A 14,512-nucleotide genomic window follows, 5' to 3' on the forward strand; every position below is an offset into this window, starting at 1 on the left:
TCGACCTGGCACTCTTTGAAGCCCACATCCCTGGCCGCATAACCTCGGGGAGAGGTGACATCCTGGACCGGCTTTTCTGGGGGGTACTCGGCCGGCGTCCCGCCCCACGCTCTCGCGTAAACACGCGGTTTCCTTGGCAACACCTGGAACGCACGTCAAAAGCTCCGCGGGTCGCGGGCTACGGTCAACCCTTCGGCCAAGCGCAACTCCAGGCAGAGGCCCCTGACCCCGGCCCCGAGCCATCTCGGGCTTGCGGGCGCCTCCCCCGGTGCGGGATGAGCAGACCTGCGGCCGCCGCGGGGCCCCATGGAGAAGCTGCCGCCGGTGCGCCCAACAGTGAGCACAACCCTGTCGGGCAGCCCACACCCCGGCGCCCCATCCGCGGCCGGCACGCCTGGCCGGACTTCCTCTGCGGCGACGGCGACGGCCGTGCTCTCCTTCAGCACCGCGTCGGCCGCGGCGCTGGGGAACCAGAGCGGCGGGAGCGGGAGCGACAACACTGGCGCCTCGGCTGGCGGCGGCCTTGGCGGGCACGGCGCGGCGGAGAGGCCACCGCTGGGCCCCGCGGCGGCGCCGCTGCTATCTCAGGGGGCGGCGGGGACGGCCCAGGCGCTCGTCCTCCTGCTCATCTTCCTGCTGTCTAGCCTGGGCAACTGCGCGGTGATAGGGGTGATCGTGAAGCACCGGTAGCTCCGCACTCTCACCAACGCGTTCACCCTGTCCTGTCTCTGTCGGATCTGCTCACGGCGCTTCTCTGCCTGCCAGCCGCCTTCCTGGACCTCTTCACGCCGCCCGAGGGCCCGGCACCCGCCGCCGCCGCGGGGCCCTGGCACCGCCAGCCATTTCTTAGCTCGTGCTTCGGCATCGTGTCCACACTCAGCGTAGCCCTCATCTCGCTGGACCGCTACTGCGCCATCGTGCGGCCGACGCGGGAGAAGATCGGGCGCCGCCGCGCGCTGCAGCTGCTGGCCGGCGCCTGGCTGGCGGCGCTGTGCTTCTCCTTGCCCTGGAAGCTGCTCCGTGCTACCTGGGAGTCCCCGGCGGCGCAGAGCTTCCACGGCTGTCTGTACCGGACGTCCCTGGACCCCGCGCAACTGGGCGCGGCCTACAGTGTTGGGTTGGTGGTGGCTTGCCACCTGCTGCCCTTCCTGCGCATGTGCTTCTACCACTACCATGTCTACAGGACCGTGCGCCTGTCGGACTTGCGCGTGCGGCCCCTGACCACCTACGCGCGCGTGCTGCGCTTCTTCAGCGACGTGCGCGCGGCCACCACAGTGCTCATCATGACTGTCTTCGTCATCTGCTGCTGGGGGCCCTACTGCTTCCTGGTGCTGCTGACCGCGGCCCGGCAGGCCCAAGCCACGCAGGCTCCCTCGCTCCTCAACGTGGTGGCCGTATGGCTGACCTGGGCCAATGGGGCCATCAACCCTGTCATCTATGCCATTCGCAACCCAAACATTTCGATGCTCCCAGGGCGCAACCGGCCTGCGACAGCAGCAGCTAAACAGCCTAAATCCGAAGCGGGGGATACCAGCCTCCAAGAAGGGTTGGGATGCAGAGCTTGTGAAGACAAATTTTCACCCGCTTCGATGAACAATACAGGATTCCGGGGAGAATCGTGTGCTTAATAAAGCCAAACATTTACGAAAAGGACAGAGAGGAGGCTTACCACTTCCCCCAAACAACATACAAAACAGTGTCCTTTCCTTCAGAAGCGCTGAAAGGAATGTAAAGTGCAAAACTTAAAACGATGTTTAACCACACAACCAAGCATGGTGAACTGTAAGTGCCAAAAATGACAAAAATAAAATTCCCAATTACTGAAAAACTCATATTACAGGAATCACAGTGGGAAACAAACAAAAAAATTCATTGAATCCAACTGGTTCATATACATAGACTTTCAGGAAAGAATGAAGACCTTAAGAATTGCTCGAAGGCCCCTCTAAATCACCAGCATTCAGCAGAACTTCAGATTTCTAGAACTTGCACCTCTGACACATGCCTTGGGTGCTTAGGTTAGGAGTCAAAAATTTTTATCCTTACACACTTTGGTGCATTTCCTCCCCACCCCCACCCCCATAATCTTTGTGAGAAATTTTAAATTCGTCCCGTTTAAAACCATTTTAGGATTTTGAAAAAATGGTTTATTACTAAAAGTGGTTTATTACTACAAAATCCAACCATTTGAGGGGCAAAGAGAAGTATGAACATAAAGAAATGTGGCTATTTTTTAAAGTATTTCAAGATTATACTTAGAAATGAATGTCCCCCATCTAACCCCCAAAATTATCTGCCTTGGAAACTTTGAGACGTAAACCTTACTCTAACCTGCTACTTTTGTTTCTAATGATTTAGGGGTGCCGCTCTCAGAAAGCTTTCACATTCTTAAAAAATAATTTTCATAGTAGAAAATCTTTGCATTTGAGGTAAATTTGATTTTTGGATGCAGCCAAAAATGTAATTTGAAGTCAAGTTGATTGAATTTTGTGAGTAATGCATATATACATGTATGAGAGCTCTATAAAAGTAATAAGCTTGGCTATCCTAGGTAGCTTTCATCTAACTGAAGGTGATTCCAAAGAGGAATTCAAAAAATATTTTGAGAAGTGGATGCATTCTTGGAATAAGCATAAAGCTCTCCAGGAAAATCATGTTCTTCTACATTTGGAAGTTTGGGTACATATGTTTTAAAAAAATAGTTGCTTAATAGACATGACATATAAAATAATGTGATCTTTATTTGAAAGGAGAATGGCTGTGGGATTATTATATATAATAGAGTACTCATAACTTAGGGGTAAAGTCAGAGAGGTAGTTTAATCAAGCCAGAAATACCTTCAGAAAGGTGCAAAACAAAGATGCTGTTTTAAAATATTTGAAAGCACAATTCGGGATTTGTGTAGGTAAAATTTCTCACATTAAATGCCACTGTACGTAGAGTCATTTACTCAGAATTTTACAAGATGTTTTTGTGTTTTCTTCCTCTTTCCTTTCTTCCATCTTGCCCCTCTTTTCTTCAGTATTTCACAGCCTTAATTGAATAAGTACTTTAAACTAGATATGAAACCTCTGCTCTCATATAAAGATTTTAATGTGAAATGGCCACCTTTTTTTCTTGTATTTAAAGATCTTCATTAGTATTTAATTTTTTTGTGTGACAGAAGGGTGTATGTCATTATTTTGTAATCAAAGATGGAAATATATGATTTTTTTTATACAGCAGATTCTTATTAGTCATCCATTTTATCCACAGCAGTGTATACACGTCAATCCCAATCTCCCAATTCATCCCACTACCACCCTCACCCCCACCCCCCCCCGCCACTTTCCCCCCTTGGTGTCCATATGTTTGTTCTCTACATCTGTGTCTCAATTTCTGCCCTGTAAACTGGTTCATCTCTACCATTTTTCTAGGTTCCATATATATGTGTTAACATACGATATTTGTTTTTCTCTTTCTGACTTATTTCACTCTGTATGACAGTCTCTAGATCCATCCACATCTCTACAAATGACCAAATTTCATCCCTTTTTATGGCTGAGTAATATTCCATTGTATATATGTACCACATCTTCTTTATCCATTCATCTGTCGATGGGCATATAGGTTGCTACCATGTCCTGGCTATTGTAAATAGTGCTGCAATGAACATTGGGGTGCATGTGTCTTTTTGAATTATGGTTTTCTGTGGGTATATGCCCAGTAGTGGGATTGCTGGGTCATATGGTAATTCTATTTTTAGTTTTTTAAGGAACCTCCATACTGTTCTCCATGGTGACTGTATCAATTTACATTCCCACCAACAGTGCAAGAGGGTTCCCTTTTCTCCACACCCTCTCCAGCATTTGTTGTTTGTAGATTTTCTGATGATGCCCATTCTAACTGGTGTGAGGTGATACCTCATTGTAGTTTTGATTTGCATTTCTCTAATAATTAGTGAAGTTGAGCAGCTTTTCATGTGCTTCTTGGCCATCTGTATATATATGATTCTTGTCAGAGCTAAAGATGTTTTAATTTTTTCGCTTTCTCAAGGCATCACACAATCAGAAGTTTATGAATTATCTTTATATATCTTCCTACACTGAGTGTAGTACAGAGTAGATGAGATCATGTCTCCTCTTTAGCACTTATTATAAAACATTTACAGACAGTGCAGCTGAACTCACGTTGAACAGATATCCTGTTAAAGGCAAAAAGGTTGTGTATCTTTCACATTTTGAGAAAATGGAAGTCATGTCTGATATTTCGGGGAAAATGATAAAGTCTTCCAATTCTGAAAGGTATCATAGCACAGAAATTCAGCAACTGTGAATAGAGGCAGAAAAAGAGTTAGAGCTCTTAGGGGAAGGAGGCAAGCATGTTGCAAAATAGGGTATTGTCTGAGAAAAAGAATTGAAGGAAGACATTTAAAAATAAACGTAACATGAAATAAACCTGCTTCGTGAGTGAGGGGGAGATCCATGAGATTGGGAGTGACAAGGTGGTGGCATGAAGGACTGTAGGCAGAAAAATGAATCCCCACCCTGACTCCTGGTAGGCAGGCGTAGGAAGTTTTAGGAAGGGGGTGCCTTGGGAAGGAGATTGTTCTGTTAGTGGTTCTAAGAGTAATGGTGGGTAAGAATGTGAGGAGAGAGAGAGAAAGTAGCTAGTAAGTTACTGAACAATTTACAGTGTTGTGTTTGTCTTTAAATTTGAGGCTATACAACTGGTCAGTGATAGAACTAGGACTTGAACCTCAGAACCCCATATTCCCTTCTCTACCCTCTGTTGCCCCCATAAAGATCAATAGATAGAGAAACTAAGGATGAGAAGTTGTGGTACTATCATCATCATCATCATCACCACCACCATCAACATCATCACCATCTACTGGTTTTATTTCGTACTTTATGTAGAACAACTTCCTGGGCACTAAGACTACTAACGGGTAGAAATCACATTACCTGCCTTAAGAGGGCATACAGACTAATCGAAGACTTTGTGCTTTATAAAAATGGGCCATAATCAGGACTCTTTAGTTTACCTGTAAGGAAGAAAAGGTGCAGCATTTTCAGAAGTGGTTAGCAAAGAAGAGATGGATTTGGAAGCAAAAGACATGCAGATAAAGGTCGGGAACAAATCTGGTCCAGTTGTAAATACTTAGAGACAAAAATTAGCGCCTTGAATAAAAGATGTGAAAGAATGACTCAAATAAATATAAGACTTAGACCTTTCCTCATGGCTTTGTGGGAAAAGGAGAAAGAGAAGCTGTGCAATATTGGGAAGTATTAAATATTGTTTAGACATAAAGGCCAGAATGTAATCCTTCATATCTCATTCTGCTCCCAGCTTGAGTATTTCATTTAAATTACAATAACAAGTCATACTCAGCATAGTACATACATTAGCTCATTTAATCCTCAAAGCAACCCTCTAAGTAGTGGGTGGGTGGGGGGATGCTATTACTATCACACCACCCATTTTACAGATGAAAAAACTGAAGCAGGGCTTCCCTGGTGGCGCAGTGGTTGAGAGTCCGCCTGCCGATGCAGGGGACATGGGTTCGTGCCCCGGTCCGGGAATATCCCACATCCCGCGGAGCGGCTGGGCCCATGAGCCATGGCCACTGAGCCTGCGCGTCCGGAGCCTGCGCTCCGCAACGGGAGAGGCCACAACAGTGAGAGGCCCGCGTACCGCAAAAAAAAAAAAAAAACCCTGAAGCACACAGGGACTACGTGATTTGTCTAAGATCACACAGGAAGTAAGTTCTAGATGTAAGATTTGTCCTTAGCAGACTGGTGCCAGAAGTGTCATCTTAACCACTGCACGGTACTGCTTCTCTAATTTGTGAAAGCTAATGGGAAACCTGAAAAAAGCCTGGGAAGATAAAAACAACGATCAAAGGAATGGGAAATAGATATCATAAAACTTAAAAGAAAGGATTTGTTTAATTTGGAGAACAGCTATATAAGATGTGTGTTTTAAAAATATATGAAGAGATTTTGAGCAGTTATTTTCTCATATAAATCCCAGCCCTGGATGACCCCAGTCATTGGCCTTCTCCATTCCTGCTCCAGGGTGGCTGAGCACAGCTGGAGAAAATTAGAGTCAGATCAATTAGTACCGTCTACACCTAGAATCCGTAGCCTCGCCCTACCCTTCCACCCTGCCCGGCAGTCTGAACCTCTTCTCTTGTCAGCTCACTCTTTCTGCCCATTTTAGTGACCCCTCAAACTTTCAACCAATTCTCCCCTTTTGGAAGATCACTTTTGCTCCTACTTCACAAAGAAAATAGAATCCATCAGATACATATACCCTCATATTTTAGCCATCAAATGTAACAAACTAAACTGAATTTATACCAGTTCTCAGCTCTGTCTTTCTAATAGTAAAGAAGCTGGTCCACTCGCCAGCCTCAGGACCCTCATGCTATCAGTTATCTCCTTTCTGTGGTATCCTTAGCCTTTCTGCTGAACCAAATCCTTCCCATGAGCTCTTAAGCATTCTTATTAAAAGGAGAAAACAAAGCCTCTCCGATTTATTCATCCCTTTTCTCTCCCTGAGCTCCCGCCCTTCCACTAAACTTGTCAAAAGAATTGCCTACACTTTATCAGATCTAGATCCTGGTCCATAATGTTCATGGTGCAAGAAAGTCACTTATGCAACTCAATTTTTCCCCAATCCCCTATTCTGCCAGATGGCAGAAACTTAAGATGGGCTTAAATAAGCCCAGGCTCTATGGGCTTATTTAGCGCCAAGGCCCAGGTGAGCGTCAGTCTTCAGTGGTCATCTGGCTGTACTGAGGTACCCATCGATCTGTCTCTGGTCACATCCACAGCGGGCTGTATGAGTTATCCCCACTCAGTCTGAGAGGACCCAGGCCTAACTCAGACAGCTTTAGAGCCCTTCTTTGGACACAGAAAGATTATTACTCCATCTCAGCACCGATGGAGGGCTGTGGCAACCCCTATAATGCTGTCTCATTATTTTCTCATATAAATCCCAGCCCTGGATGACCCCAGTCATTGGCCTTCTCCATTCCTGCTCCAGGGTGGCTGAGCACAGCTGGAGAAAATTAGGCACCTCAGGCTATTTTTTAAATTAGTTTTTAATTTTTTTTTTTTTTTTTTTTGCGGTTCGCGGGCCTCTCACTGTTGTGGCCTCTCCCGTTGCAGAGCGCAGGCTCCGGACGCGCAGGCTCAGCGGCCATGGCTCACGGGCCCAGCTGCTCCGCGGCATGTGGGGTCGTCCAGGACCAGGGCACGAACCCGTGTCCCCTGCATCGGCAGGCGGACTCTCAACCACTGCGCCACCAGGGAAGCCCCAGTTTTTAATATTTTGGATTACTTGAAAATTTTTAGTATTGTTGGGTCAGTAAATCAAAATAATACATAAAGTATATGTTGGGGGTTCTACTTATGGAATGGCAATGAGGAGCTCTGTGACCTGCTCCCCAGTGAGACAAGTGTAGCTGGTGAAAATTATTTAAAAAGCAACCATTTGAAGCGTCTGGAAATTGTAAGAGTAAAACCATGCATAATGGTTGGTCAAATTCATTTCATCTGTCTTCACTAATCAAGGTCATTTTAAGACTCCAAGCAGCACATGGCCTAAACAATAAGATGTCTGCCTGAGTTATTGTCCAAGAACTTGGAGTCAGCTGCATCTAGTTTGAGCTGGGCTGATTAAGACTGGATAGGATTGCCAGCCCTCCAACTGGGCAGGCATGAATGTCCTCTCTGTGACCTTTTGACGTCAGAGGGCTGAAAACTCCACCCTCCGATGGTGCTAAGCGCCTCCACGTTTGAACTGAAGAGGCCTGTAGTTAGTTACACCTGCGCAGAAGGACAGTTACGGCACCTTTTTCCAATCACCTTTCCCTACACTCCCCACGCCTCAGACCGCCCTGCTTCTTTATTCGTTATCCCATAAATACCCGTGCCCTTGCCTTTGGGGAGGTGCGTTTGCGATTCGTTCTTCCGCGTCCTTGCGTGACGGCCATGAGAATAAACCCTCTGCTACACAGCTCTGTCTCAGTGTTCCACTTCCTGTGCGTTGGGCAAGATGAACCTGGTTCAGTAACAAGAGCATACAGCAAATGAAGAAATAGTTATGCAAGAAAGTCTGCTATAACTCAGTAAGAACAGCACGAGTGGGTAGAATTTGAATTATAACCCGCTCCTTCTCTCAGCTCATTGTGACAGAAACTCCACTTCAGGTGAGTACCGCCAAGAACCCGGGGCTCCCTCTTTCCCCAGTTCCCAGTCCAGCACTGTGGTGCTTCCCGGGAGGAGCAGGTACCGAGAACTTCTCATCTTTCCAGCTACATGTTGCAGAGACTAAATCCCAGGTGATTGCGGCCATAGAGATTGGGAGTTCTCTTCTTCCGCCTGGTCCCCATTCACAGGGTGGGTGCTTAACCTCAGTACAGCATGCTGGGAATACTGGGACTGTGATTGCCCCCACCCAGCTTGTGGTAGAGCAGAGCCTCCATGCTAGGAAAGACTAAGAAGCTGAGAAGATTAGAGGCTACTGTCCCCACCACTGCCTTGCTCCTAAAGCGGGGTATTACTCCAAAAGAGGCAGGCACCCCAAAGAAGAAGACCACTCTCTTCCCCCAGCCTCAGAGCAGTGGTCAGGTGTTTTGATCAGTGGTGTGGACAGGCCTTTAAACAGAGAGTCCTGAAGTTTCTCCCTAAGGAACTATATTTGAAACAGAGTGTGGGGAATTTCAAATCTAAGGGCATTTTTAGAAACAGTACATTTTTGTGTAAACAAAATTTGGGGGCCTGATATCTTTTTTTTTTTCTTTTTTTTGCGGTACGCAGGCCTCTCATTGTCGTGGCCTCTCCCGTTGCGGAGCACAGGCTCCGGACGTGCAGGCTCAGCAGCCATGGCTCACGGGCCCAGCCGCTCCGTGGCCTGTGGGATCTTCCCGGACCGGGGCACGCACCTGTGTCCCCTGCATTGGCAGGCGGACTCCCAACCACTGCACCACCAGGGAAGCCCTTGATATCTTCTTGAGAGATACAAACTAAACCATAGGTCAGCTAATTTACCAGAGAGAATCAGGGAAAGACATGTAAAAAATATATCATTTGTTGAGCAATTTCACTTCTTCCAAAGTAGTTTATAGAAATATTCACAAATATGGGCAGAGATTTAGGGATGATTATCACTGTGTTATCACTGAGAATAATCAAAACACCCAATGATAAATGGTTAAATAAATGAAACGTTTATACAAAGAAATTTTATGTTGTCATTGTGAACTGCTTTGTACACATTTTAATAAGTTGGGAAAATCCTCATAATTTTAACTTAAGCAAAATTGTGAACTGAATGTTCAGTGTAACACCTCCTTTTTTAATGAATGCACACACATAGAAAAAGACTAGATATAAATATATCAGTGTTAACAGTGGTGATGTCATTGTTCCATAGTTCTGGTTATACTTGTACTAGTTTCATAGGGATGCCATTAAACAAAGTACCACAAGCTAGGTGGCTTAAAACAACAGAGACTTATTGTCTCCTAGTTCCTGGAAGCTAGAAGCCTGAAACCAAGGTGTTGGCAGGGCTGTGTGCCCTCTGACATCTGTAGAGGGCTAGCTTCTGGTGGTTTGCTGGCACTCTGGCATTCTTTGGCTTGCAGCTGCATCCCTCTAATCCTATTTTCAAACGGCATTCTACTTGTATGTCTGATATAACATCATCTTCCCACCATGTTAATCTATGTGCTCAAGCTACCCTCTTAAAAGAACACCAATCGTATTGCATTAGTGCCCACCCAAATGACCTAATCTTAACATGATTACATCTGAAAAGACTCTATAAGGTACCAAGGGTGAGGTCTTCAACACATCTTTTTAGGGGGACACAATTCAACCCACAACAGTACTGTACTACATTTTCCAAATCTCCTGCAATAATTACATACTCATTATCAGGAGTGGCTAAGGGATCCAGCTTAGGGGTCATACTAACCTGATGTAAAGTTAACCTCCACCACTTAACAGCTGTTTGACAGTGAGCAAGTTAACCTCACAATATTTCCATTTCCCCATGTGTAAAAGAAGGAGAATAATAATGCCTACCTTAGAGGATAGTATATATGATGCATTTAACATTGTGCCCTATCCTTAGCCAGGCGTTTACTGTGAATATTTACTATTATGGCTGAAAGAAAAATAATAGACAAATGCTACACAGAGAGAAATAGAATGAGGATTGAAAAGAAGCAATTAGAAGGTAAATAGTGGCTGTAATGAGTTGTTTCAGGAGCCATGCTGTAACAGACACCAAGTACCTTAGTGATTAGGAACTGAGAAATTGAAGGTAGCAAATAGAGGCCAGTTTCTTATGGACTTGGGCTATAGAAAGCAGAGGAAGACAACTAGAGGAAACAATGAAATTAAGTATGTTTTATATTACTAGGGATAACTAGCACATATTTAAAAATAAAGGGAAGTATTGGGGTTGGCCAAAAAGTTCATTTGTCTTTTTTCTGTAGATGGCTCTAGTAGCACTTAGTTGTCTTTAACTTCATTCGAAACAGTTTTGTTAGATTGTGTTGTGACAGCTGTCATATCCATGTGCATTAAAAAAAACTTACCAAAATTGGTGAATTTTTGTGTAGTTGTTTTAATATTGAAGATGGAAGAAAAGCAACATTTTTGGCACATTATGCTTTATTATTTCAAGAGAGGTTAAAAACGCAACTGAAATGCAAAAAACGATTTGTGCAATGTATGGAGAAGGTGCTGACTGATCGAACGTGTCAAAAGTGGTTTGCCAAATTTCGTGGTGGAGGTTTCTCCCTGGACGATGCTCCACGGTCGGGTAGAGCAGTTGAAGTTGATAGTGATCAAATCGAGACATTAATTTGAGAACAATCAACGTTATACCACGCGGGAGATAGCCGACATACTCAAAATATCCAAATCAAGCGCTGAAAATCATTTGCACCAGCTTGGTTATGTTCATCGCTTTGATGTTTGGGTTCCACAGAAGTTAAGTGAAAAAAAAAACCTTGACTGTATTTCCGCATGCGATTCTCTACTGAATCATAATGAAAATGTTCCGTTTTTAAAACAAATTGCAATGGGCGATGAAAAGTGGATACTGTACAATAATGTGGAACAGAAGAGATCGTGGGGCAAGCGAAATGAACCACCACCAACCACGCCAAAGGTCAGTCTTTATCCAAAGAAAGTGTTTTTGTGTATATGGTGGGATTGGAAGGGAATCCTCTATTATGAGCTCCTTCCAGAAAACCAAACGATTAATTCCAATAAATACTGCTCCCAGTTAGACCAACTGAAAGCAGCACTTGATGAAAAGCGTCTGGAATTAGCCAACAGAAAACGCATAATCTTCCATCAGGATAACGCAAGACGGCATGTTTCTTTGATGACCAGGAAAAAGCTGTTACAACTTGGCTGGGAAGTTCCGATTCGTCCACCGTATTCACCAGACATTGCACCTTTGGATTTCCATTTATTTCAGTCTTTACAAAATTCTCTTAATGGAAAAAATTTAATTCCCTGGAAGACTGTAAAAGGTACCTGGAACAGTTCCTTTCTCAAAAAGATAAAAAGTTTGGGGAAGATGGAATTATGATGAAGTTGCCTGAAAAATGGCAGAAGGTAGTGGGACAAAATGGTGAATACTTTATTGAACAAAGTTCAAGATGTCTTTTATTTTTACTTAAAAACCGAAGGCACTTTATGGCCAACCCAATATATGGATAAAGAGAAAATGAAGATAAAATAGCAGTGAAAGTTGAAGTCAGGCATTGAGAGGGGTAGGTAGTCAATCTTCTGGATAATATAAGTATTTAATATACTATCCAGAAATTTGAGTATCTATTAAGGATTTTTAAGGCATATTTTTGTCTTATCATTTTTTAAACCCTGAAAGCTTACCACCCTTAAAAAAAGATTTAACTATTTTAGAGCAGTTTTATGTTCACAGTAAAATTGAGAGACAGGTAGAGAGATTTCCTGTATACCTCTTATCGCCACATGTTTGGAGCCTCCTCCATTATCCATCTGTATCCTCCACCAGGTTTGTTACAATCAATGAACCTACATTCATACATCATAGTCATTCAAAGTCCACAGTTTATATTAGGGTTCACTCTTTGTGTTGTACATTCTGTGGGTTTGGACAAGTATATCTTGACATGTATTCATCATTATAGTATCCTACAGAGTAGTTTCACTGCCCTAAAAATCCTGTGCTCCACCTATTCATCCCCCAACCACCAGCCTCTGGCAAGCAGTGCCTTTTTACTATCCCCATGCTTTTGTCTTTTCAAGAATGTCTAGTTGGAATCATACAGTATGTAGCTTTTTCAGATTAACTTCTTTCACTTAGCAATATGCATTTAGGGTTCCTCCACGTCTTTTCATGGCTTTATACGCTCATTTTTTGCACTGAATAATATTCCATTGTCTGGATGTACCATGTTTTATTTTTCCATTCACCTACTGGAAGACATCTTGGTTGCTTCTATATTTTGTAAATAATGAACAAAGCTGCTATAAGTATCCATGAGCAGTTTTTTTATGGGCACATAAGTTTCCAACTCATTTGGGTAAATACCAAGGAGCAAGACTGCTGAATTGTACGTTTAGAGTACAATTAGTTTAGTGAGAAACTGCCAAACTCTCTTCCAAAGAGGATGTTTCATTTTGTATTCCCACCAGCAATGAATGAGAGTTCCAGTTGCTCCACATCCTCATCAGCGTCAGCATTTGGTGTCGTCAGTGTTTGGGGTTTTGGCCATTCTAACAGGTATGTACTTGTATCTCATTGTTTTAATTTGCTTTTCCCTGATGACCAATGATGTATAGCATCTTTTCATATGCTTATTCGCCATCTGGATAGCTCCTTTGTGTCTGTCCAGGTCTTTGGCCCATTTTCTGAAATGCGTTGTTCATTTTCTTATTGACTTTTAAAAGTTCTTTGTATATTTTGGCTAACAGCCTTTAATCAGATGTGTCTTTGCAAATATTTTCTCCTAGTTTGTGGTTCGTCTCTTGATCTTTTCAACATTTTAAAAATGCATTAATCTAACAGTTTTAAGGCTATGATGAAAAGACAGAGTTGCTATTATCATTAGGAATATTACCCTTTCCTAAGGGACATTTTAGAAATTGTGGGGGGGGATTTTTGGTGTCATAATGTCACTGGCATTTATTGAGTGGTATCTAAGAATGCTAAATGTCCTACAAAACATATGAGAATACTGCCTGAGGCAGAGTTGTCCCACATCCCATACAATTATCAAATATCCCACCAAACATTGAAATAGCTGACATCTATGAATCATTATGTAATTTTAGAACTTTAATCCATTCTTCATAGAAATAGTTTTTAAACATGGTTTTATATACCCTGAGAAGTTTATTTAAATACAACTCTTTTATAAATAAAAAAATGTGTATTTGTTTTAGATTTTTATCAAGCAGTATTCACCATTTTTAAAAGTTTCATCACAATTTGCTACATTTCTTGAGATAATGGGTCATGAAGAAAGCACTCTTGTATCTGTCTACACTCGTAGCTATTGTAATCACTGATTCTACATTTAGGTGTAAGCATCTAACTACTTCACTGTTTACTTTGCAATAAACTACTTGCCACACAATAATAGATGAATGCTTGATAATTTGCCAAGAGAAAAATCTGGTACAAAAGGGTACATACTATATGACCCCATATGAAGTTCTAAAATAGGAAAAATATATAGTAGAAAAAAATAGAATTTCTAGTTCTGAGAGTTCCCACATGCTCATTCACCATATCCACCTTTTCCTTTAAGCCCTGAATCATATTTATAACAGGTGTTTTTAAAGTTCTTATCTGGTATTTCAAACATCTGGGCTATACAAATTACTGCTTCTCCTGGATTATGGTTGGTATTTCCTTTTTTTCCTTGTCTAGTTATCTTAGATTATATATTTTACATTGAGACAGTGCATTGTAGACAATGGATTTTGTGTTTTCCTTTAAAGGACATTTTACTTAAATTACCAGTGGGTCCTTTAGATCCTTTCAGACTTGGTTTTTAATCTTTGAGCCACTCTAGTTTTGGCCTTAGTCTCAGGATATGACTCTTGTTTGGCGGCATGATTTTCATTGCCAAGTTATAGTCTCTCTGTTGTCTTAAATGAATGCCCAATGTTCTCCATGAAGTCTCTCCACTCTGGTCAGACTATAACTCCATCACCCAGTCCAGTATGATTTCAGGTATCTGTATTCATACGTCTCCCAGTTTTACCCTCTCCTAGTAGTCACCCTCTCCTAGGGCTCATGGCAATTTTTTTTCTATATATTTACACGCCAGTTCTGTAACAAAGATCTATGGGAGAACCCCCAGGCAGACTTCTGTCTCCCTCCATCACATAACTCCTTTTTCTCTAGTACTCTGGCCTGCAAATTCCAGTTTGTTCAGCTGCCTTGAACTCTGATCTCTACATTCTCAGCTTGGGAAGACCACCGTTCTCTACCTGGGCTCCA

The 14,512-nt window shown here is 43.1% G+C and overlaps 1 protein-coding gene across 1 annotated transcript; it reads left to right on the plus strand.

Annotated features, from left to right (window-relative positions):
• The first annotated feature begins 127 nt into the window (after positions 1 to 127).
• On the plus strand, positions 128 to 3,165 carry GPR135 (G protein-coupled receptor 135). The gene is given in 2 exon segments (XM_067740953.1): positions 128 to 718; positions 721 to 3,165. Coding segments are annotated over 2 exon segments (1,320 nt in total). The 5' UTR covers positions 128 to 306; the 3' UTR covers positions 1,629 to 3,165.
• Positions 3,166 to 14,512: the final 11,347 nt, after the last annotated feature.

Source organism: Pseudorca crassidens, chromosome 1 (genome assembly GCF_039906515.1).
Source record: "Pseudorca crassidens isolate mPseCra1 chromosome 1, mPseCra1.hap1, whole genome shotgun sequence".
Classification (NCBI taxonomy): domain Eukaryota; kingdom Metazoa; phylum Chordata; class Mammalia; order Artiodactyla; family Delphinidae; genus Pseudorca; species Pseudorca crassidens.